The sequence below is a fragment of the Gossypium arboreum genome, chromosome 12 (genome assembly GCF_025698485.1).
Source record: "Gossypium arboreum isolate Shixiya-1 chromosome 12, ASM2569848v2, whole genome shotgun sequence".
NCBI classification, from domain to species: domain Eukaryota; kingdom Viridiplantae; phylum Streptophyta; class Magnoliopsida; order Malvales; family Malvaceae; genus Gossypium; species Gossypium arboreum.
In genome coordinates, this window is record NC_069081.1 from 1,720,153 (window position 1) to 1,746,232 (window position 26,080).

The window sequence follows — 26,080 nt, forward strand, 5'->3', positions numbered from 1 at the left end:
CACCGTTTGAAAAAGAAAATAGAAAGGAAGGAAATTTTGCTTGGTTTCAGTCGTCTATGCCGTGAGCTTCCATGGCCATATGGTGAAATAATTCATGAGTGTTTTAGCAAGGAATCAAAATACTTTGAGAGCCCATTCAAGTGAAGAGGGGAGCAAAGCTAGTTAATTCGGTCTTGATAGCAAGAGAAAGAAAAACAAAAGTTGTATGGTTTCTCTCCTCCATGCCTTAAGCCATACTTTGAGGTGAGTATAATTTTCTTTGTATTTTAATTAGATCGTTTGTTTTAGATGGTAGTAAAGTGAGAAGCCATTCTAGTATTGCTAAATTTAGAGCTTGGGAGTTACGTTGGTTTTGGGCTTCGTTGAGAGATTAAGTGAAGTTGGAGAATTTGGTCATAAGGATTAAATTGAAGAAATAGCAAACATTATTAATAACTTTATCATAAGAATTTTATGTGACAAAATAAAAACGTAAGCTTACTGGCATAAAGAAATAAAATAAAATAAATACCGAATCAATATTAATATATCCATTTAATTAATTGAAAATGTAATAGAGATATTAAACTGATAAAATTAATGAAATTGGATACAAAATAAAATTAATGAGATTTAAACTAACATTATTAATAACTTTATCATATAAGATTACAAATCCTATAAAAGGAAGTCAAATTAAACAACTTTGGGAGCCAAAAGAAATTAGAATAACTTTAGATATTTAATGTGGGGGCTAAAATGAAATTTGATATAATTTAGCGAGGGTCAAACATAAATATTCAAGGTGGGGAATAAAATGGAGTTTGACAAAATTATTGAGCACCTACTGGATCTCTCATGCTCAAATTTAGACTGTTCCGCATGGTTCGTCTTCCGATTCCTGAATTGCCTTTTTGCATCATGGCTACGAATTCGCCATAGTCGATTCTTCCGTCCTGAAATAAAGCACAAGTAGTGGGACATTGAAACTTGATCAATAAACTACTATAACGATTTAGGATTTGCAAATGGTGAGACAGTGAAGAGGAGATCGGAAATTCTACATTGTTATCGGTACCCTGCTCAACCGGTTATCAAGGGTAAGATGGCTTACATTATCTTGATCAACTTCTCTGATTATATCCTCCAGCAAAACATCTGTTATGTTATGCTCGGCACAGGCTTGCTGAAGTTCATCGACCGTAATGTAGCCACTGTTGTCCTTATCAAAGTATTTGAACGCCGCAACAAGATGTTCTTCACGCTCTAGTTTATTAAGGTGAACCGTTGCAGCTATGAACTCCCCGTAATCGATGCTCCCACTATTGTCGACATCAGCCTGAGAACAAATGAAATAGCTCAGATGAATATGTTGCAAATTTGCAGTTAACACATCAATGACATAACAAGCATGGTTGCCACATTGAATCGATATTGCCTTTGTACGAAAATACAACGATTTCAGCATCCAAACGCACTTAACTGCATTCATAAGGTCTCGGATTTCAGTATCCTTCAAGGTAGAGCCATATCTTCGTAAACCAGCTTTGAGTTCATCAAATGTGATTGCTCCACTGTTATCAGTATCCATAGCTGTAAACATTTCTCTCAAACCGGCAATCTCCTCCTCGGATAGACTTTCAGCTATTACCTGATAGTACAGAAAGCACAGAACTTCCTCTATCAGAACGGGTTTTACGACATTAGCTTTAAAGACACGCATGTTTTGCATAAATATTTGACTGAAAAATGGTGCACTCTGTTAAATGAGACAAACAGATTATACATGTATGTATGTATGCATATAGTAACTGTATCAGACAAGCATATATAATGAGAAACTTACCCGTAAAGCCATCTTCTTTAGTTTGTTCATTGCCGAGAATTGCTTGAGTCGAGAAAGTACGGCAGGATCCAGTGCCCTATCTGGGGCAACCCCGTTTTGGGAAATCCATGGATGACCTAAACAATTCAGAAAGAAAATGATATCTAACAATTTTGATCTTTATTTCACTAAAGAAAATAATGTACTTTGGGATACATTTTCAAACAACAATTTAGCTGCGATCGATGAAACAGAAAACCGCAGCATGCCAGGATGAAGCAACGTAGCAACTTTATGCATCTCTACGTGATCATACTACAATTCAGCAATGCAGCAAAAGAAAAAGATTCCTCTATTTAATCTCTTTTATCGGTTCAAAACATTCATCAATATATAGGAAGGTAATATGTATTACATACATACTACTTCATGAGCAGTTAGCCGTTCTGAAGGTTGAGAGCATAACATCTTCCGTATTAAGTCCTTTGCGCTATCAGATATTACCGGCCATGGGTCTGAATAGAAGTCAATATCTCCTTTTAACACGGCATCAAATATTCCTTGTTGTGTTTCTAAAGAACAGACAGAGGAAAGTTGTAAGCCTATTACACATAGAACTGCTTGAAAACTCATTGTTGATGCAGAACCAAAGAAAAGAAACATCGACATTACCGGCCCAAAATGGTGGGACGCCACTTAGCAATATATAGAGTATAACTCCTGCAGTCCATACATCCGCTTCTGGTCCGTAATGCTTGAGGAGTACTTCTGGGGCAACATAATACGGGCTTCCAACGACATCAGTAAAAATTTGGTCTGGAGTATATGCAAACCACATTATGTTAAACAACTTGAATATGTTCTTTCCCGTAACCATTTACTAGGCATTTTTCACAACATATAGCCATAAACTAGTATGCATTAAGGTTAGGTGTTAAAAATAAGTGGTGCCTTAAATGTGCTACAAGAAATCTCAGAACTAATTGCTTACCAGGTTTAAAGAACACTGATAGTCCAAAATCAATGGCCTTGAGCGAGAAATCATCATCCTTGTTAACTAACAAGAAATTCTCAGGCTTTAAATCGCGATGCATAACCCCGAGTGAATGGCATGCCTCGACAACCCCAACAATGATCTTTGTCAGCGCAGCCGCCTTCCTCTCGGTGTAGTGCCCTCTTTCGATGATTCGATCAAACAATTCACCTCCAGAGCAAAGCTCCATCACAATATGCACATATAAAGTGTCCTCATATGCACCTTTGATGGTGACAATATTCTTGTGGCCAGCCAAATGGTGCATTATTTGAATCTCCCTCCTAACATCCTCCACGTCCTCCTTTGAAAGCAACTTCCTTTTGCATATGGACTTGCAGGCATACTCGAAGCTGGTCGAAATCTCAGTGCATAAGTAAGTAGTCCCGAACTGACCTTGTCCTAACTTGCGACCGATGGTGTATAGGTCGCGGATGTTGGGGGTCTTATGACCCAGAACATGACAAACATGGTGATCAAAGCCACGCTTCATGGAGTTCTCTTTCTTGGGGGGGACAGTGGTAACAAAATTGGCATCTTTTGTGGTCGGTTTGGGGATAACTTGGGGAGCAAGTTGTTGATCATTTAAGCCGGAACGGGAATAATCAGAGGTGGAATGGTCTGAAGAAGCGTAGCTCTGCTTGGAAGAACGTTCCTCGGGCTCACTGAAGCCCTGATGGAGTTGGCCGGATCCTCGGCATGTGTTTCCCATCAAACAATCCCTATTTCCCCCACAATACTCTTTTTCTCATGCAATAATATAATCTCATCAATTACACTGAAAATGAAAGAAGAAAGAGAGAGAGAGAGAGAGAGAGAGAGAGAGAGAGAGAGAGAGAGAACGTAAATTTTCGATGATCCCACAATTTGAAAATCTTCTAACGTCACATGATTTTCATGTAGAAACCCCTCACAAATCTAAACTTCAAAAGAATCCCACATGAGATAAGAGGGAAAACCACCACTCTGTTTTCTACAGAAAAGAGAAATAAACGAAAGTCACCATCTTTCAACATGTATATATCATTGAAGTCCTACCCAAAAAAGGAAAAAAACAAAGGACACCTATCAAAGAAAATAACCCAATAATCAAATTCACAGATCAGAAAGAGAGATTAACTGAGAAAGATGTAAACATACATAAAAATCAAGGATTCAATAAAAAGGGAAAAAACCAAATATAGGAAGGAAAGAGAGATAAAGTACCAGTTAAGAGTGGAAATGAAGAAAGGATTGGAAAACAAAAAGAAGAAAGAGAGATGATAGAAGGAGAGACAAAGAAGGAAATCCTTAAAATGGATGAATATAACTGATCAAAAACAACAACTTTTGCCTATTAGTGGGTCTTTTTTTTTTTTTTTAAAGTTTGAATTTTTGGTTATGTCTCTGTTGTTAATTTTGGGGTTAATGTTGTTGGTAAGAAACATGGGATACGAGACAGCCAGCTAACTCTCCCACTCTCTCTTCCCCACCTTTCCTTTTCCTCTTCCTCAAACGGAATCATAAGGAAACGAAACGAAAAGAAGCCATTGTTGTTTTTTAATCAAATCAAATCAAATCAGTGTGTGTGTGTTAAGAGTGCAAAGGAACGGTAAAAAGGGTAAGGAAACCAGAAAAGCAAAACAGGGGGATTCATGGTTGACCTTGCTCATAGCTCACGACAACGTTGGAGTTTGTAGGTTGTTGATTGGTACGTGACACTCACGCCGTGTGAAAATGCTACGACATGTCTGTCTTAAACGTTGTTTTGGTCAAATATCTTCCGACTAATATTGTGGAGAAATGAAAGAACACAAAATCTAATCTTAGAAAAATATTAAAACTTGCAGTTGGGCTTTGAACCATGCAGTTTAACCCACACTACGCTTGTCCATGTCAAATCCGTTTGAAAATTGAGATGGTAAGGAATAAAATATATGCCTCAAAAATAAACTTGCATAAAAAAATAAAATTTGATTTTAAATGAGTTGAGCAAGTTTTTCTCAACTAAGTTTCGCCTCAATTTGTAAAAAATAAATTATTTTTATTTTATTATTTTGTTATCATTTCGTTCTTATATTGTTACTATTTTATTATTATTACAATTTTTAAATACAGGCAAACCGGACTCGAGTTTTAACATTTTCATCCGGGTTGAGCTTGGATAAAATTTTAAACCTATTTTTCAGGTTAGGTCGAACCCGAACCTAAAAGGCGAACCTAAAATTTTACTTGACCTGACTCAAATCTAACCTGACCCAACTCATGAACAACTCTATCTACACTTACATTGGGCTATCAATTGTTTTAACACTAATAAAGGGTTTCATTATTACATTTAAGTTCAGAGTAGATTATAAAAATAGTCATTTTTGTTTGTCTCAGATTACATTTTAGTCACTTATGTTTGAAATGTTACATTTTAATCACTTATGTTATCTTTTTGTTACGAAGTGATCACTCTATCGTTAAGCTCCATTACCTCCCTAACGGTGGTCTTACATGGCAGCCTAAATGGGTTTTAAATGTCAACTTGGATGTCCTATGTGGCAGCCTAAATTAAATTTATTTGATTAAAAACCTATTTTAATCCTAGCAACTGGACATCCAAATTGACATTTAAAACCTATTTAGATTGCCATTAGGGAGGTAATGGAGTTTAACGGTAGAGTAACCACTTTGTAACAAACTGATAATGTAAGTGACTAAAACATAAAATTTCAAACATAAATAATTAAAATGTAATCTGAGTCAAACAAAAGTAACTATTTTTATAGTTTAACGTAGCTAGCAAGCCTAATACTCTTTTATCTTTTTGGTAAATCTCCTAAATGCACACGTTAATGAAAAAAAAAAAAAGGAAACATCTCTTTTAGTTCCAAAATTTCTCTCGATTTTATTTCCTTTTAATGAAAAAAATTGGATTCACAATTTTATTAATATATAATATTTGATTATTATAAAATTTATATTTTAAAGACTTTTTTGGTTGAATTTTAAAAGACTTTGAATTCTCATTGATAAAATAAAATAGTTTTTTTTTTTTTTTTTTTGAAATGTAAGGTGAACCAACACTAGCAATCTATAGTTTCATTTTAGTTTCCTTATTTACCAAGTTTTTACGTTGTTGTGGTCATTGCCATGCCATCATCTTCAAGTTGTCTCTTTCCTAAAAGGATGTTCTTTTAATTTATTGAGATAAATACGTAATTTTGTATCTTTTAAAATAAATATATTATTAGAAAATGGGGAAAAAACATTGTTTTAAAAGCTCAAATTAATAATAAAAAAAGGGGTTTCATTATTATATTTAAGTTTAAGCAAACGTGCCTAACAAGTTTACTCCTGCATCCATTTGTAGAAGAAAAATACAATTGAAGAAACATCAAAGCATTAGATTCAAGTTATGGTACACAAATAATATATATATATTTAAAAGTGTTAATCGCTATTAGTATAGTCTGAGTTTAAGTTGCGTTAATTACGTTTGTTTTTGGGCTTTATCTTAATATTATAATTCACCAAAAAATGTATATATTATATGTAAAACGAGATTACCAAAGAAATTGTCGAAAAAAGATTACCAAAGCTTAAAACCCAAGAACTTTGATATTTGTCTATACTATTATATTACTAAAATATTATTTCATATTTAAATTAAGTTATATTATTTGAGTGTATTTTAATTATTTTAATTAAAAACTAATAAAAATAAAGAATATGAATATGGAATAAAACCTTAAATTTATCCCTCAACCAAAGTTTTATTTGACTTTTTATATACACTTTTATTTTATTATGCACACAATATTACCTCCATCATTTGTATACGTAGTAAAAATGTTGTTGTTGATTGAGTTGGTGTCACAAGTTCACTCGACACCAACTAAAAATTGACTACAACACCGGGATAAATAATTGTAGTGCATTTAATATTCTTAATCTGATATATTTACGTGTTTAAATTATGTTTTACTCACAATATAGTCTATTTCTTTTCATTTTAATATCGTGTATATTTCATATGTTATTATTAATTAGTCTCAAACCATATATTTCATTATTTATTATATATTATTTTTAAACACACATCTATGTTTTAACTACCTATTAACTCTTTTATTTTTAATATTTTAAAATTTTATAAAATATAATGTTTTTTATTTGAAAAATTCAACTAATTGAAGATATATTCATGTAGATTTTAAAAAAAAAATCGTAATTGAACTAGATCAGTCGATCAAATTGATTGTATTAAAATCTACTAGAAATATCAATTTGAAATAAAAGTTTAATCCACAAATTAATTAAACTGATTTTTTTTGTAAATATTTTTATATTTTTAATATTTTATTCAATGAATGTTTTCAACAAATTGAAAAGTATAGTATCTCACCTTTTTTTTTTAAATTTGTCCGTTATTTATTGATTTAATTTGTTTTATTCTATTTAACCAAAAAATTTCCACATAAAATATTTCATTTTTAATTAATAACTAAACAACAAAATACAGCCTAAGCAATTTTTTAGTGAATATTGTCAAATACTATTTACACTTTGCTTTAAAGCACTTCCAGAATAGCTTTAGTCAGATAGCACTTTTAGAATAGAAGTTCCAGCCGAGCCAAACCAACTATACAGAAGGGAAAAAAAAGGTTTAATTTGATAAAATTAACATTTTTTTTTTAAATGACGGGAAAAATCCATTGACATATATCTACTTTCCATTTCCATAGGCTGGTTTATGTTGTAGGTAGTTTCTCGAGTCAAGGCTACTAATACTACGTACAATAGCATGCATGGCAATTGACAAAGGCACTTCACGTTGAACCAAATCTATAGGATCCTGCAATATTATTGACTACTTTCATTTTATACTCAAGAATACTGAACTTTGATCATTGAAACTAAAAATTCAGATCACATGATTGTCAACATCATAAAACTAGTCTGTTGTTATTTGAATCCTTAATCTCAGCCATTACTGCAAGTGTAGAACTCATCATGACAGAACAATGTTACCCCCTCAGAGCTAAAAACCGGGGGAGGGGTCCAATGATTGAAAGAACAATTTTAAGACATTGTACAACTTTTTTGAAGATTTATATGTAAATACCCTTCTAACTAATGTATCATATGCTAACATTGTAGGCAGTGTTAACGTTTGATGTTTGCATACCTTGACCTGATGGAACTTTATAGATTTCCCTCCACTGTCCAAAGCGCTTAAGATGATAAATTGGCTTCTTGAAGTTGTCTATTGAGTCCTCCGCTAGTAGGCCTAAGATATTCACATTGTTAGAACAATGAGGATAAGAAAAGTGATCAGTGATCAGTGCTCAGTGCTAAGGAGGTATCTACAACCACATTACATCCTTATCTATGCTACTCGGACTGGGGTGTGAGTGTTGGATAGGGGTATGTGTCCAACATGGGCATGTTTAATTTTTTTTCCAAGTTTTTGGAGGGTCATATCTCTATGCCTGTATCCAAATGTGTGAGAGACTGGAACTTCAAGTAAAAGGAAAAGTTGGAGCAACATAGATCCTTGTTGCAAACTTGTCAAAGGAAAAGAAACACTAACACTTCAATCCTCTTATAAGAATTTATAAATTTCATGAAGCAGAAAATCAGAATTTACTATGTCTAAAAGCGAATACAACCTAATACTCTTTCTTTTAATGATTTCTGAATTTGGAGATCATGAAAAAACTTACAGTCCACAAAGCACTTTGATAGTGTCATAGAAAAACCATTGCAGAGTAATAACAGGTCCAACAAGTGTGATGCGTACGGGAAGACTTCTAGTAAAAAGGTTAACAAACCCGATCTTTCTAACAGCCTGAAAGTTATGATATTGAATAACCCATATTAATCATTTTAACTTGTACTTAAATTAAGCTGAAGAAACACATTTCTAATGGGCCCTACCTGCAACACGTTTTCAGCCTTTTTGTTGTAAAGAGAAGAAACAACGACATCAGCTGGGTTAGAGACTACAGTACCAACTGCTCCAGCTGCATACCCTGCTAAGCATGTGACACCAAGTTGTTGAGCCCTGGAACAATCTTGTTTTCTCTGTTTAATGATACTTCCATAGATAAAGTCCACTGAATGCTCAAAGGTTGAGAACATTATCATCGAGACTGCCAATCAGAACATCATATTTAGAAACAAGGTTAGAAATAAAAGGCACTATGAATTTGCAATCCTAATACATGCCAAAATAGACTTATATAGGTGCGCAAGTAATCAGTCAACACTAAACTCAGATGAGTTTGTAGCAACTTGCTTGTTGACAATAATGTTAACTGAGAAAATATCCTTTTTGCCTATAAATCTATGTTTTCTAGCTTGGCTTTAAACCACATTCTGAAATGTAAAGCTCAAAGTCCATGTTCTTAAACTCCTATAAAAGAGACAAAGGTGACTTAAGAGTATTCATAAAACAGGTGACCAGCAAACATGCAATGTCACTATTATTATCTTCACTATTTAGCCAAAGTATCTTGTCATCTCAACTGCAAATAGATAGAAAATATTGGCAAGGCGTGTTTAGTTGGTAATTACAAATCTAATAGTGAGAGAATTCTGAACCAAGAACTGATTAGCATAATATTTGCAACTCGCGATTTGTCAGCTTAAGCTTACAAACTAACTGAGGGCATATCAAGATAGACTAGAAGGCTCTCCAGTGCCATAACCACCGGGAAACACCTCTTAAATTTGTTACTAGTAGGAACAATCAACTAAAAATTCTAAAATTGCAGTGGAGTATTAACATTACATGGAAGATTGCGGCCCCAAAGTGGGCAAAGTCCCTTGTAGAAGCTGCAATCAAATTGAAATGGATAAAAAATTACTGATGAAGGACAAACAGAAAGATTCAGGCATCAGCATAACATACCCAGCAAGCCCTTCTGTTTTATAAAGTTTAGGAAATCCATCAGCCAAACCCTTAGCGAAAGTGCGCTGCGTCTGAACACGAACTTTAATGGCCTCGAAAGGACAGAGAGCCACATCAGCAAATACTTGAGCAGATGCACTGCTGAGAAAGAATATGAAAGTCTTGTCTTGATCAGCCAAAACATTGGAATAAAGCTCCTTAAAGTATTCATAAAGACCAAATCTGCAGCCCCCTTGAACACCATATCCAAATAACTTGCCAGACCAACCTCTCCAAAGAGAAGATGGCCCCTGCTCTCTCCAAAGGGCAGAGAATCCTGATGATATGCTGCTATACTTGATTGGATTCACCTGAAAAAAACAAAGAAAATAATTACATAAGCAACCTTAAAAGAATAAAAGATGGTGGGAAGCTGAGGAGACCAAGAAGTACAATGAAACTACATACAACAGTTAAAACGCACTTGCTGTCTCTATATTTGAGCTAACCAGACTGCCATAAAGGTCAAACATAACATATAAGAATTTTATTTCTCTACTGCTATGTGAAATGGTTCTACCATGGCAAGCAAACTTGCTGGTTGCTACACAACTCTTTCCTTGAGGGACATTCCAAAATTTCCCCTTTTTAAAAGCTGATGTTCTCCACTAACCAATCAATAATATAGCAAGACGAGGTAGCAGCCATAAGTCCACAAGAAGCATATGGACCGTGGGTGATACACATACAGATATAAGCATAAGCATAAGGTTAAAAACAAGGCAGCTTAACTTAAAACCTCAAAGACATTCTTAGAGAAAACAATTAAGATCATAATATTCAACAGTTTGAAATCAAAAATAAAAACAAAACGAACCCACCTGCATATTTACTTTCAAGACATCAAGAGGTGTAACAGCAAGATGAGTAGTCCCAGCACTAAGCATTCCTCCAACAGTACAAATCCCATAATACCCAGGTGAAAACTCCTCACGGAAACTCCTCTCCGCCCTTTTCATTTTGTTTTACTCTCTTTCAAACTTAACTCTCAATGCGCAACTGTGTTATTCAGGAGGAACAAAAAACCCACATTTCTGTGATCAGCTGTGTAAAAGGAAAATGGGGCATTCAGGGAATTAAGGAGTGCGTTAATAGCACGTTAGTGAGGTGTGAAAGAATATTAAGCAGGGGGGCCATTGACGACTAAAAACTTGGTGGTTTTTCCATGTTTTAGTTTTAATTGTTTGGAATGCTTCCACGTTTACAGTTCCAAAATACAGGGTCCAAAATCTAATTCAGCTGCGATGCTTTCCTTCTGCTTTACCTAAAAGTGAATCTTGAAATTAATTAGGAAAGCCCGCGAAGCCCTAATCGAATCTCTTCTACCTCATTTTACCACCTTACCCTTACCATATCAACTCTCTAAATATGTGGGCCCTTCACAAAATACCTCTTTTATTTCATTTCTTTCTTCATCAACTCAAATGTGGGATTTAATTCAACTTCTTACTCTAAAATTAATAAAATCAAAATTATATAAAATATTGCTCAAAAATTAAATATATTTTGTCACGTGTAGTAGTTCTATTGCTAGACAACCTCCGATGTTTTAGCCTCCTGACTTTGCCGATCAAGTTTCGCTATTTGATTTTGTAATATATACTATTTTGCTAAAACTTATACGAGCTAACTACCCTTAACAATTTGGTTGTTTTGATAAAATAACCATCATTTGCCACCTACATACCATGCAATTTAAGTGATATCACATTGCAGACCTAACAAGGATCTTAGAAGGGACCAACCAACTAATTAGAGGTAATCACGTATTCGGCAAAATCAACCTATATAAGCCCCATTTCATCTCAAAGAGAGGCACGTTTACTCATTCCTCAGCCTTCACTCACTTAACACTTCATCCTCTCTATAACTCTTTCTTTTCCTTCATCCGTCTCGCTCACTACTTTTACCATCTCTACCACCTACATAGTTAGGCTCTCCACCCAAATAGGGTGAATGGTCTTTGATCTCCACCACATCCTCTTTTACGCCACTTTCCTGTATTAACAATTGGTACAGTGAGCATGGACCAAACATAGCTCATTCCACCATTGGTGTACCCACAAAAGTAGAAAAAAAGAGAGCAAGATCAACAACAAACTCAAACCTAGTCATAGACTACCCAAAACAAACCTCAAATCAATGTCGGATAGCAATATACTCAACCGCAATCGCAACTGAGTCGTCTTTATAACCCTTATGGTGTGTATAGCCTTCACTGTCCTTATTATAAGGATTATCCCAAATATCCTTCTCCAAGATATTATGGTTAGTGCCATCAAACTGAACCCTTAATGTACCAAGGTAATACCAGTGCTCCCCGAGGTGAACTTCCCAATACCCTTATTGTAGCTCGCAGCAATTCACTAACATGCAAGAGAGAATGAGAATGCTGGAAGAACAACTTTCTACAGAACAAAGATTATACTTACAGTAGAAAGAGCGCCAATAAGAAGTTAAACAGAGAAATAAAAGATCATAGAAGAGTTGAGAGCAAATAGAGACCCTCAATAGTAGAAACCTCTACTCGATGTCCAATAGGAAGAGACAGCTTAGTCTTTTCTCAATAGACGTCGTAATCAATAGCCTAGTGTAAATCCGATAAATCCCACGTATCAACCATTGGAACATAATCCGTAAAGATAGGAAAATTTGTTTGAAGATTAGATGCAAGCACTGGGAAAAAAATGCGAGAGTTTCGCAATGCAATGCCTTTCAAATTCCCTTTGCATTGTTCCAATGAGTCTCTGGGGTCGAAGGTAGTGGCTTATTACATGTCTTCGACATTTAAGCTGCCTAAGGAGCAGAGCTAACAAAATAGGCCCGATCCCGAAAACCTACCTGTGTTGATCCGAGCTCATAGTGATCCAAGTCCAAAAAAGCCTGAGCTCATAAAAGATCCAAGCCCGAATATAATTTGAGCCCGACAAAACCTGAGCCTGAGAAAACTTAAGCCCATAACAAACTCGAGTTTGAGATCGATTTGGCCCGAGCCCGAAATAAATCCAACTGAAACCTTGAATTTATAACTGAACAACCATAATAGACATTAATAATTAATATAATTTTATGATATTACTTAAAATAAAAATAAAATATAAATAAATAAATGAAAATTCTTTATTTTTTGAAAATGTATTCATAAGCATGCCATATTTATATTAAAATTTTATTAATAGGAAATGTAATGACCCAAATTTTACGGTTATCGGAAAGTGAATTTTTGGGTCTCCGTTTTTAAAATGGATTCATAAATATTTATTAAAAATATTTACGAAGTCAATTGAGTGGTTAATTAGACTTTAATTAGGTAAATTTAGCTTAATTAAAAGTAATTAGTAGAAAGGATTAAATTGAATTAAGTGTGAAAATTTAATTATAAATTAAAGAAAAGTTAAAGGGACCATATAGGAAATATACCAAGTCCCATAAATGAGGCGGCAAATGTGGATAAAACTCTTAGATTTTTTTTTCATGAATGTATTATTTAATAAGACTATATTATTATTTTATTATATTGTAATTTATATTAATAATATTATAATATTATTTTAATAATTGTATGGTAATTATAAATACATGTGTAATAAATTAAATACATACACTTGTAATACAACTAAATAATTACTTAAAATATAAGAAATTGTTATTATATTATATTATATTATATTATATTATATATTATATAAATAAGTAAAGAAACATAAGAAACATAATGAAATTGAAACGAAACAGAGAAGAAACAGATGAGAAAGAAAGAAAGAAAAAGAAAAAGGAAAATTTCGGGTTTCAAGGTTCAAAGGTAATTTGGTAAGTCAATTTAATCCCTTTTCTTGTAAATTTTGAGTTTATGAAATCCTAGAGATGAATACTACTTGATTTAAGTGAAAATTTTGAAAGTTGTTAGATTTCTAGATATTGTTCTTTTTGAATAAAAAGATGAATTAAGGGCTAAATTGATAGAAATTCAAGTTAGAAATGAAATAAGGATTGAATTGTAAAGTGATTCATAAGTTTTATGCTTTAAGGACTAAATTGAAAGAATTTCGAAATTATGGTTTTATGATGAAAATAGATAATTATGTCTAAGTTTGGTTAAAATTGAGTAGAAATAAAGTATGAATTAATAAAGTATGAATTAAGATAGAAAAGTAAGTGAATATAGTTAGGATTAAATTGAAATTAAAAGTAGAAATCAACATTTTGCACTAAGACTATTTTGGACAGCAGCAGTAGTCTAAGTTTTAAAAATCACCAAAAATTGTATAAATTTAATTATAGGATGAATAAAATATGGAATTAAAGCTTATTGAGTCTAGTTTCTTATAGAAGAAACGGTATAAGCAATTGAATTGTAAATTATAAGATATAATGAATTTTGTGAAACAGTGTCAGAATCAATTCGGGTTCCCCTGTTCTGACTTTGGAAAATCACCAAAAATTGGAGAAAAATAATTAGAGGCTTAAAGTTATATGTTTAAAATCCCTAATGAGTCTATTTTTAGGAGAAATCAACAGGAATATTATCCGAATTCTATACTGTGAGATAATTAATTTTTAGTGAAGAAGGGTCGAAACTGTCAGACAGCAGAATAGGGGTGAATTTAAAGAATAAACTGTACTTAATAGCTAAACCAAAAATTCTGAAAATTTTATGGTAAGAAGATTTGTAAGTCTAGTTTCAGGAAAAATTAGCGGATCTTAATTTAGAATTCTGTAACTCAAGATATAAATTAGTAATGTATTAATGATTATGAATTGTATTAATTTCGTAGTCAATGTGGTACCGGAAATCTCGGCTAAGAAAGGACAAGACAAAGTCAACGGGAGTTAGCTCGAAAATTACGGTTTGTATTTCTATAACCCGAACTTAATATTTAATTATTGTATTTATTATTTATTATGTATGGTAGGTGCATTGATTAAATTATTTGAAATAAAATGAACATTGATTGAAATTGAAGGGTGAATTTAATTAATAATTGTTGTATTTTAATTGAATGTTATGGTAAATAATTAAAGTGTGAATTATTGGTATTGTGTTTTTATTGAAATGATTTGATATGAAAATGTGGTGAAATAGTTATGAACATGTGTTTATTGTGGAATTTAATTATATGAAAATGAAAAGTGAATTGAATTGTATTAAATTATGAATTAATGTGAATAATTGAGATATATATATATATATATATATATATATATTGAATTGAATGAAAATGTATGAGATTGTGAAAATGTGTGAATATATGTAATTATTGGAATGGTATATTAAGGAAAGAATTATTGAATTGAGAAAGTGAATTATAATTGATACTGAACTAAGATAGAAATTATATTAAAAATTGAATTAAATACCCTATTAACTAGTCGGGCTAGTCGAATATAGTTGGCATGCCATAGGATATGGAAGAGTACGGGTTTTGCCGGCTTCCTGATCAGGCACTTATGTGCCGACTCATCTTATCTTTATCTTTATCACTTGATTCGCACTTTGTGTGTCGAATCTTTATCTTATTACCGTTATTGATTCAGCACTTTGTGTGTTGAATATTGCTACTGTTACTGTTATTGTTCCGGATTTGTTCTGTGTACCGTATTGCTCTTTATTCTTTATCTTTATTTTTGGCTTTACCGATGAGACACTATGTGCCGTACTGGTGTGTTGGTTGGATCTGTTTATTCGTCTGAGTCCGAGTCATGTTAATAGGGGTAAATAAATGTATAAAATAACTGATTATTTCTGAATAATTGACTGTTACCGAATAATTGATCTTCTTGGATAATAGATTCTTGAATAATGAATATTCTTGAATAAATGATCATTCTTGAATAACCGATTGTCATTGAATAAATGATCATTCTTGAATAACTTAATTGCTCTTGAATATCGATTTTACTAAATAATTGATCGTTCGGATAACCGATCAATTGATCAATCTTGAATAACTGGTTATTATTGAATAATTGATTGTTACCGAATAATCGATTCTTGAATAAATAATTGTTCGATTGTTAATGAACATTCTTGATTGATTAATTTCTATTGAAATTAATAAATGATTTGAAATTTAAAGTAGACTAAAACATTGGTTAGAAAGTGAATGTTTGAATACTCATTGAGTTTGAATAGTTCGATATATATAAATTAATAAGTTTTATAATTTCTTAAGTGTTCAGATTATAGAAATACCACTGAGTGTATACTTAGCGTACGGTTTGTTTCCGTGCGCAGGTTAAGTTAAGGCTAGACTGTTGAATCAGCATCCCAAGCCGATCCCGAATTCAATGAGGTAAAGTATGTTGAGTATTGATAATGGCATGTACCTAGGATGTTTAATGAGAGTCATTTAGGTTGTAAAAGTATTGATGAAATAAGTAAATTATGGTTGGCAATGGTATATAGTATGAATTTTGAAATTTATTAAAAATTCGTAGTGATTCTAAATTAGTTCCGAATTGAATTTACTGTTCATATTGGACCGCGATGGCCCATTAAAGGGACGACATCTTAAAACTAGGATGAGTGTGAATATTTATTTTAATTAATGACTGAAATTGGACTGTACTGACTGGTAATGTCTCGTGACCTTGTTCCGGCGACGGTATAGGGTTAGGGGACGTTACAGGAAAAGTAATTAATAATAATTTTTTATTAAATTATTAAGTGAAATAAAATTTTAAAAATATTAATTTAATGTAAAATATTTTGATAAATATATAATAATTATTAAAATCTATGAAATTAAAATTTAATAGTAATATAATATATTATATAATTATTATCGAAATGAAACCGATTACCTAATTTAACCTTAAATGATACACTAAATTAGTATATTATTAATACATAAAATAATATTATAATATATAACTATTACTAAAAATATTAATAAATATATAACTATTATAATATAGATTATAATAAAAAGATATAGTATTACATGATATTATAATGTTTAATCATCGATGCATATATATAAGCTATTAATATATGATATGATATGATATAACATTATATAATATAGTAAAAGGGTTAACTTTCAAATATACGAAATGTATAGAGACTTACAAGATATTTTAACAAAAATAATAATATATAATAAGTAACATAGAATGCATTATTATTATTATATATAATAATTATTATTATAATATATATTATAATAAAAGATATAGTATTACGTGATATTATAATGTTTAACCATTGATGCATATATAAAAACTATTAATGTAGTATATACTATATGATATGATATGATATGATGTGATATAACATTATATAATATAGCGTAAGGGCTACTTTTAAATATATGAAAAGTATAAAGACTTAAAGCGTATTTTAACCAATATAATAATAAACAATAATATATTATAATATTTATTATATAATGTACTACTATCATATTATAGAATATAATAAAAATATATAGTATTACATTATATTATAATGTTTAATCATTGATGCATATACATAAACTATTAATATTGTATATATTATATTATATGATATAATATAACATTATATAATCTAAGTCTGAAGCAAACTCAATCTAAATCTACCCTTTAACCAACTCTACTAAGGAGATGTATAAAATGACTAAAGGGACCTCAAAGATCATTTGGGGCACTATAATAATCATATGAATATTTTGGGAGCTTGAGATGCAATTAAATGTCAAGCATTTTCAATGACTTTGCAATACTACAACTTGGTATTTGTCTTTTTACACATAAATTTCAAGTCGAAAATTGATTTGAAAAATTGGAGTTAAATTTTATTAATAATTTTAAAAAGAAAGTTATAATCTTTGAAAAATTCTTAAAATCAAAGAAATCATCCTTTGATTCTTTTCTTCAGTTAAGCTGACTTGATATTGAATGAATGTGAATTGCTTCAAAGGTCGTGTTGGCTTTCTTCAAAATGAGTATGGAGTTCATTAGAATTTTTCAAGTTCTTCAATTTTTGCAGAGATCTTTTAGGCTTCTTGAACTTATGAAGGTGTAGAATGGTATTTTCAAATATTTTGGTTAGTGGTGAAGAATTATATCACTCGATTTTTACAAAGAATTATAACTATTCAAACAATATTACTTAAATAGTTATAATATTATTATTTAGATGGAGAGACATGAAAATGAGAATTCATTTAGAAATTATATTAACAAGTTCTAAAATTTTATCTTTGCTCCATCTTCTAATATTATTAGATTGTTCTATAAAAAAATTACTGTAGAATTTGTTTCAGTAATTTTTTATAGAAATTGATTTTCTTGTTATACATTACTCAGCGCTTAGTGAATTATTTTTGTCAGTATAAACCACAAATAGTCATTGGCTTCATTGTATCCTCAAGATAGTGGCTTAATACACCTTGGAGCCTTGCCTTACTTTTTTGTTTTCTATTTGAGTTGTTCATGTTCCGCTCGTGTGTTCGAGATTATCCTCACCGAAATTTTGTAGTAACAGTAAGTTGCCTTTAAATTTGTAATGTTCCTTTGGAAGCTGAGCGCAAATTGTGTCCTTTGCGAGTATGATATTGGCTAAAGTATCTTAGCAATTGATATGAGTTGTTTCCCTGTGTTGAAATGAATATAAGACCCTGGATCACCTGTTTATCATATGTTCCTTTGCTAGAGTAGTTTGTTTTGAATCTAATATTGGATCGCCTAAATGTAGGAAGGAATATTGATTCTTGTGGGGGCAGAGCAGGCCTGACTTGAAATCTATTTCTAACTAGAGTTTTGATGGCCTGAAATAAAGGATATGGAGAGGCTTCCAGTGTTCTCAATAGAGAGGATATCTGTCTCCACAGGCATAGCTGCTGCTTAGAAACGAAACAACATCATGGCAAAACTTCATCTGCTAAGCCAAATACCTATCAAAGCTGATTTATGGGATGGGACTAAATGTAACGTCTCTGATAAGATGATTTCCAGGGAAACGACTCTTGCTTCACTAGTTCCGTAAACCGTTGGATTCTGACATTAGTAGACTGAGGCAATGGTGGCTGTCAGGAACCTCGAATCTCAACACAAAAGGGAAGAGGGGATGGTGATTTGCGTTCAGTAAGATTTGAAGAAAGAAGTGCAGTAATCTATTCTATATGCTGTAGTTTAGAAACATAGGTTTTGCACTGTTTCTTAAGAATAATACTCACATATGCTACATTTTTAAGCTAATGCCTCTGTATAGACGGTTGGATTCACCAGAAAATACAGGAGAACTGGTAGGGAAGAGAAAAGGGAGAGAGTTGGGGGGGGGGGGGAATCGACCCAAAAGCCGATTCTTTTTCAACCTGAGGATGAAATGAAATGTGAGAGAAGTATACAGTTAGAACTGACCAAATTATTGAGTAAGCCAACTATCACCATTCTGGGACATGTTCCTGTACATCCTCCCAGACCTATGGGGCGATTCATCATTTATATGATATCCATTTCGAGACATACTCTCGCGTTTTCTTTTTGAGCTGCTTTTTGGTTTCTCTACCTTCTCATCAACAAATGACAAAAATGTTTGAAGACGAGTGGAACGGGAGGTACTAGGACTAGTAGTATCAAGTTCCTCGGGAGGCAGCCGGCTGAATTTGCGGAACATCAACCAGAAGTACACAAGGAGAGCAAGCATACATGCAATTCCACATATAACAAATAGCCCCCAGAAGCTTTTTAAGTCGAGCTGTTCAATATCATCCTCACTATTCTCGGAACTACAAGCACTTTTTGACAGCCATCTGTCGTGAATCTTCTGAAGCTCGCCATTCTCAGATAGAGAAAGAATGGCAGTAGACATGTCAATGGCCAATGGCGAGTCTCTAGGAAATGCCTACAAATCATAAAAACCATTGGAGATCATTTTCTGCATGTAATAGAATCAAGAAAGGGACTTGAAAACTTTTTACATTAAATGTTCTATCATGGCATAATTCTGCATTTAGTGTGCACATTGTTGAAAATTACTTTCAATTCAATGTTAAAAATATAGATATGAGATAACTCACAAATCCCCATCCGCTTTTCGTAAACTCCTGGCCTCTAACAGAGAATTCACAGTGTTCTGAGAGGAAGAGGTCCACATATGGTCGCTCATCGATTACTGCAGCTACATTTCTCCTCTCAAGGGCAAGGGCATACTCTTCTGGTGATCCAAGTGGAACGAGTCTAGATTTTGGAATATTGAGTTCCTCCATCAGATAGCCTTCAGCAAAAGATCCTACCTGGAAGCCTATTCGTTCATTGCTACCAATTAAGGTATCAATCCCTTTGATGGGTGATGATAACTGTTGCACTGTGAGGAATGATGTCAGGCTTGCAGTATAGCTTGAGTTGATGATCAAAACCACAAAAAGCCAGATAATCAGTACTAGGCGTCCAAGTGTGCTCACTGTGTTTTCTCCTGAAAAAAGTTGAAAATATCCGGAGTTGGTATGATGGGTGATTCTGAGTACTAAACTATTTGGTAAAAGCAACTGACATTGCCAAAATGGAAAGAACTTACTATGTGAAAAAAACATTGTAGAGAAGCTGAACCTGCAAAGGGAAAAATAGAGCATGGCAGGTAAGGGGTCTGAAGGGCAATGAATAGGTTATCCGTCAAATGGAAAGATACAGAAAGCATGTTTTGCATTTAATTGTCTATCTATTGAATTTGCACCTATTATTTCTCACAATAAAGATGAAAGCATAGATATATTGTACATGTGCTTCTTGTTCAGTATAGAAAAAAGAACATCCATAATTTCACAGGTAATGGGAACATTCACAACAAATAGAAGAAATAATACATTGACAGGCTAAAAGGGTAAAGGTGAGTGTGAGAGAATCAGGCATGTTTTCTCCTATAATTTTGTGGTATTACATGCTTTCATCACTCCAGCAAAAGAAAATGCTAAAAAGATAAGGAAGCTCTCGGAGAGCTTCTTCGACACAGGATAGACATGCAAGTAAAGGGGTGCTGAAGGTTGTAATCAGAAGGGAGAGGCAGAGCGGTTACATCGGTATGCATCTTTTAGAGACCACTATGTCGTAAGAACTTCTTTGCAACTGCTCAAATCATGCTTGATTTTCTTTTAACATTTAGAATGACCCTCAGTCGTGAACTTGAATCACTCATCTGCAGTTAGATTCCAGGTTTTATAGTCCTTTCATAAAAGAGGGGGAGGGAGTGGTGATTACGACAGTCAACAGATGTTAAATTTTGTGTTTTCTCTTCATTTATGAATGCCATATACTAATATATCCATACAAAGATAAATCTCATATGTTTATGTACTCACCACAAAATTGTGATAAATTGCTGCTTTGGAGGGCCCCGGAATTCATCATTTCTTCTATGCTCAAGTATCCACACAACTGATCCCACAATGAGGAAAAATGCAGCTGTGACTGCCCACATCAATGGAGTAAATGGCCGTGCGAAGGACCAAGCACTCGAACTTATCTTTTTCACTGGAGCTACCACAACCAGCCCTGATTCTATATATGGCAGAGAGAAATCAACTATTCTTGTTCGGTTTGTCACAATGGCAATATCACCCACCACGCCATCAAAGACCTACAGAAACACAATATCAGAACTGAAGAAAAAAAAATAATTAATCAATCATTTTATCTTTTAAGAAAACAGATGCAGTTTTCATTGTAGTCTACTTACTCCGGACTTAATTTTATTGACAAGCTCATAATAGCTTGGATTCTTATGGCCATCTCCAAATGGGATAAACCTGTATGGAAAAGCATATGGCAGCAATTTAATTGCAGCAAGGAAAACGTCTATGCAATATCCTTGCACCTTATCCGTGCCATTGACTAACAAGACAAAGTCTCGGTAACTAACTCGCCTTGGAATTCCGATTCTTAATTCTCTTCCATTGTTAGGAAAAACCCACCCTCGAGGTCTTGCTGTTTCTCCTCCAGGCCATACCACCTTGTCTAAATGTTGGTTTGAACTTGACCGATTAGGCTTTTCCGAATAAAGTGTCTCTGGTGGCACAATGGACAAACCAGTGTGGTTAGACCAGTATCCAACCAGTCGTTGCCCATTTCCAACCACATTAACAATGTCATAAGAAGGATTTATCAGGGATCTGTCTTGATTAAACTGGACATGGCCCGTCAGACCAGTCATATTTGTCTCCAATATCTTCGAAAGCAACAGCTTCCCTCCATCAAATGTATTCAATGCAGAAAGATTTAGAGTGCTCCCACTAATACCATCTAATCTTGAATCGTTGGAAAATGAAATTTTGCCCCCCTGGTCCAGTAACAACCTTAATGCACGAGCAATCATCCAAACAGTGTCATAGGCATATAGACCATAAGGGTTAAACCCAATAGAACCGTTACTCAGCTGGTTCCAACGTGACATAAAATTTCTTTTCCTTTTCGAATCAGGTGTATGAGGGCGAAGTGTAAGTGCTCCCTGGATTGAGTTTGCTATCTCCGGTTTAAGTGGGGAAAAGGAATCTAGAACAGTGGACAGCCAAGTAGAAGCTATCCAAACATATCCTTTTCCCATCATTCCAAGGCTCTTGGCCGCTTCAAAGACCAGGAGACCTGTTCTCGAGAAAGAGTGCAGAACAATAATTCGAGATTCCATCATTTGAATCTTATCTAATTCTCTCAAAACGTCAACTCTTTTGGCCGTTGGGTCCGGAGGAAGCGCAGCTTTATAAGAAATTCTGCAACGTCTTTCAGCAAGTTTATCGCCTAGTGTGATTATACCGTTTCTGCTCTGATCATCATCACTGAAAATAGCAACCACTTCACTCCAACTGAAATAGCTAACCATCTCAGCAATGGCAGTCATCTGGAATTCATCATTAGGTGCTGTTTGAACAAAAAAAGGGTATTGCAGAGGGCTCAGGCTCGGATCTAAAGCCGTGAATGACAATAGCGGAACCTGGAGTTCATTTGCAAGATTTGATAGAACATGGGCCATCTCCGAACTTTGTGGACCAATTATTGCTACGGTATCTGTCTCCATAAACTGCAGTGCTGTGAATAGCAAAGAAACTCAAATAATATCATTATTTCCCCATGAATATACTCCTGCATGAATGAGGTATAATATCCGTAATGATTCATCATAAGTAATTTCATTTATCCTAATTCACAGTATAACATAGAGGTCAATGGGATTTGAACGAAATTAAAAAAAAAAAAAAAGAATTAAAAGATAAGAGGAGAATAAAGAGACTTGACAGTTAGTATACCTCCAATAATGCCTAGAAATGAGCTGAAGTTAGAATCATGTAGTTGTATAGACAATTTCCTTCCACCAAGAACACTTGGATCGGAGTTAATATCATCCTCGGCAGCCTTCATTGCAACCTTTGCAACTTTCCCATTAATGGTGTTGAATGAGAATATAGCTCCAACATTCATAATACCAGGATTCAAACCCTCTTCTGAAAGCACTCCAATAAAGAGACTGAAAGTTGACAGAAGCAGAACCAGGTTCATGGTTGCAATGAATGACAAGACTAACCACTCACCATATATTTTCTAGCATCAAATACAAAATGAATCAATGAAATACTCAAATTTGTCTACTAATTGACAGTCATATTGAACCAATACTAGAATCAGATTAACAGACTAACAATGATCATCCAAAAGGTCACGGGAAAATTACTATCCACAGGGCGTAAAGAGAATCATTCAGTTCCAAGGCAAGTAACAAGAAGAAGAAGAAGAAAAAGAACCAAACCCAAAGGGCTAAGAAACCAAAATTCAATTTAGAGATGTTAGTTTATGAAAGAAAGTGTCAAAAAAGAACAAGCCAAACCCATTTGAAGTTCTGGCATGGAGGACTAAGGCTATAAAAAGCAACAAACACAACAAGAAAGCATGAAATTTCGTACTTTAGCGACAGCAAACTGAATAAAGCAATAAATACCCACATTAGCAGCAACCAAAGCGGCAAAAGTAAAAGTTCAGGAGGTTTCTGGAAATTCACGAGGGAACCAATACCCACCAGTTACCACAAGCTCGAAGCAAAGACATATGGAGGTCGAATTCAGAAGAAGAGGCTGTAAACAGACTACCACCAGTCTTCCTAAATGGATAGGCAAGAACCCTTAATATACACAGAGCTCATGATAGACATGCCAATGGAAACAGTAAGTGGAACAGCAAAATGGGACAGAGAATCGTGATTGTCCACAAAGTAAAAAAAGCACTGAGGGATAAGGTGCTCGTCACTGAAAAGAAAAATAACCCATTATTTTATATGAACACCGATACTTCAAGATAGAGAAAAGGAATAAGTTGGTTTTTATGGTGGGTTTCGAGAGTGGAGTTGACTCACCGAGTGTGTCTCCCTTTCTCCGTTAGTTGTCGGTTGTCAGTACGTGAAGGGACTGTCTAAATGAAGACAACAATTAATTAAATAATATTACAAAGTAGAGTTTTTATCGTGGAGAAACACCTCTAAGCAAATATATAAACCATCAAATATATATAGTTAGTGACCCCCTGGGGATTGAAAACAACGGCAGTGGCCATTAAATTGTGAAAGTGACAGGAAGCCACTTGTATGGATTATCTAAGCTTAAACCTAAATGGGGTTCATGGGATTTCTAAGGTTTTTAAGTCTTAATTATGATTCATTGATTAAAATCAAAGTAATGATAGTAGTGTAGAAAGAGGTTTCAAAAATGTATTTTTCTAATTTGTAAGGAACAAGAAGAATGCTTAGAATTCTAGGAAGCAGTACAAGTTACATTTGGCCTTATGATCTTCCAATTTTGTCAGTATTTTATTAGAGCATAAAATTCTTTATGGTATAATGGTAGGTCCTCTTTGTCATGCGACTTTAGCTAATTGAAAATGGAAGGAAATTAGTCAACTGGTGGTGGTTTTAGGGAAGAGGTTTGCCCCCACACTGGTTAAAGAAATTGAGCACCTTTTTCGATTGAGATTTTGTTTTCAGAATGCACTAATAGGCAAGTCACGCAACGTGTGGTTTAGCTTCCTATACCACAATTTGACTGTCAAAAACGTGAAGAAAACTTAACAAAATTTGATAAGGTGAGTATGGAGTATCAACCCGTATAAATAACGAGATAATAAAAATAAAAAGGAATGAATATAAATATTTTATGTAAAAAATTCTCCAAATAGGATAAAACATCACAGCCAAATGAGGCTTCGATTTTTCACTAATAAGTAAACAAACATGAGTATAATATGAAAAAAAAAACTTAAATGCACTAAACGTACAAATCCATCCCCTGAAAATAAAACTCTAACTCTCATAAAGTTCTCTCAAAAGGGATACAAAATTATCTCCATAGTTACCATGAATGCGACTACATCTTGTTGTCCCCCCCCCCCCCCAAAAAGCCATGTAGTACATCATCTTTAATTGCCTCTTAATTGGAATATCGATATAACAACATGTTTTTTTATGGTATCGAAAATAGTAGTTTCGGGGCCACCAAATCAGATAAGTAAGTTCGTAAATATTATTATTTAATATTTACAAATGAAATATGATTTTAAAAAGGCTTTTGATTTGATAATTTATGTTATTAAGCGATTTATTAAGTTCAAATGGTATGACCCTAAGGTCAAGTGGTTTTAAAAAATGAGGTATCGGTACCTCGTTTCTATAAACTAAGCCGTAAATATTTTTGTAAATATTTATGGAGTGCTATTAAGGTGTTATTAAAGTTTCATTGAAAAAATTTAACGTTTCGATAGTTAATTAATTAAAAAGGACTAAATCGTAAAAGATGTAAAATTTGATCACTATTTGATTTGAGTGATTAAATGGTTAATTGAATAAAGGAAAATGGACTTAAATGGTAATTAGACCATTCAAGGAGTTAGTGGACAATTATGAACATGAATTTGGTGTTTTATTTAATTATTAACCAAAGTTAAAATGGTAATTTAGTAAATTAAATTAAAATAAATAAAAACAAAAAGCTAAATTTTTATCATCTTTTTTGTTTTCTTCTTCAACAACTAAATGTCCATGAAAGCATGAAGCTAAGTTTCGGCCATGGTGAAATTTCATGCATGGTATGTGATTTTGGCCCCGTTTTTAATAATTTTTTTATGTTTTATCGTTGCAACTAGGTCCAACTAGCTCATACCTTCGATTTTGAAACTGTTAAAAATTTTGAATATTTCCATCGATGAACCTTGTGATTTTAGATGTTAAATGATGAATTTTAAATATTATTTGTTATTTAAAAGTATTTTATTAAGTGATTTTTTATGAATTTTTCGATTAGGGACTAAATTGTTAAAATAGTAAAAGTAAAAGTAAAAGGATTTGATGTGAAATTGTTTCATGAATTGG

General features: G+C 33.3%; 3 protein-coding genes and 1 long non-coding RNA gene across 15 annotated transcripts; 1 reads left to right on the forward strand and 3 right to left on the reverse strand.

Moving 5' to 3' along the window:
- Positions 1-606: 606 nt before the first annotated feature.
- Positions 607-4,713, reverse strand: LOC108478355 (calcium-dependent protein kinase 26). The gene is made up of 8 exons (XM_017780807.2): positions 4,044-4,713; positions 2,796-3,810; positions 2,477-2,620; positions 2,224-2,376; positions 1,826-1,941; positions 1,463-1,630; positions 1,094-1,318; positions 607-935 (listed from the first exon to the last, which is right to left on the reverse strand). The coding sequence occupies exons 2-8, from the start codon at positions 3,547-3,549 to the stop codon at positions 813-815; spliced, it is 1,683 nt and encodes a 560-aa protein (XP_017636296.1). The 5' UTR covers positions 3,550-3,810; positions 4,044-4,713; the 3' UTR covers positions 607-812.
- A 2,564-nt stretch (positions 4,714-7,277) lies between these two features.
- LOC108478522 (mitochondrial phosphate carrier protein 1, mitochondrial) lies at positions 7,278-11,006 on the reverse strand. 3 transcript variants are annotated; one of them, XM_053023361.1, is made up of 7 exons: positions 10,584-11,006; positions 9,724-10,073; positions 9,604-9,647; positions 8,748-8,962; positions 8,534-8,658; positions 7,996-8,097; positions 7,278-7,449 (listed from the first exon to the last, which is right to left on the reverse strand). In XM_053023361.1, the coding sequence occupies exons 1-6, from the start codon at positions 10,719-10,721 to the stop codon at positions 8,043-8,045; spliced, it is 927 nt and encodes a 308-aa protein (XP_052879321.1). In that variant the 5' UTR covers positions 10,722-11,006; the 3' UTR covers positions 7,278-7,449; positions 7,996-8,042. The 3 variants fall into 3 exon arrangements, with proteins under 3 accessions (XP_052879321.1, XP_052879320.1, XP_017636471.1); XM_053023360.1 differs by lacking the exon at positions 7,278-7,449 and adding an exon at positions 7,469-7,662; XM_017780982.2 differs by lacking the exon at positions 7,278-7,449 and having other exon boundaries at positions 7,745-8,097; positions 10,584-11,002.
- A 2,461-nt stretch (positions 11,007-13,467) lies between these two features.
- Positions 13,468-16,193, forward strand: LOC128285565 (uncharacterized). The gene is made up of 3 exons (XR_008276027.1): positions 13,468-13,572; positions 14,538-14,609; positions 15,998-16,193. It is a non-coding gene; the product is annotated as an uncharacterized LOC128285565 (long non-coding RNA).
- Positions 16,194-18,837: 2,644 nt separating this feature from the next.
- Positions 18,838-24,205, reverse strand: LOC108479792 (glutamate receptor 3.2-like). 10 transcript variants are annotated; one of them, XM_053023162.1, is made up of 9 exons: positions 24,077-24,205; positions 23,744-23,969; positions 22,980-23,197; positions 21,606-22,761; positions 21,419-21,488; positions 21,042-21,319; positions 20,264-20,295; positions 19,767-20,161; positions 18,838-19,591 (listed from the first exon to the last, which is right to left on the reverse strand). In XM_053023162.1, the coding sequence occupies exons 2-9, from the start codon at positions 23,770-23,772 to the stop codon at positions 19,112-19,114; spliced, it is 2,658 nt and encodes an 885-aa protein (XP_052879122.1). In that variant the 5' UTR covers positions 23,773-23,969; positions 24,077-24,205; the 3' UTR covers positions 18,838-19,111. The 10 variants fall into 10 exon arrangements, with proteins under 10 accessions (XP_052879122.1, XP_052879120.1, XP_052879121.1 ...); XM_053023160.1 differs by having other exon boundaries at positions 21,419-22,761; XM_053023161.1 differs by lacking the exon at positions 24,077-24,205 and having other exon boundaries at positions 23,744-24,036.
- Positions 24,206-26,080: the final 1,875 nt, after the last annotated feature.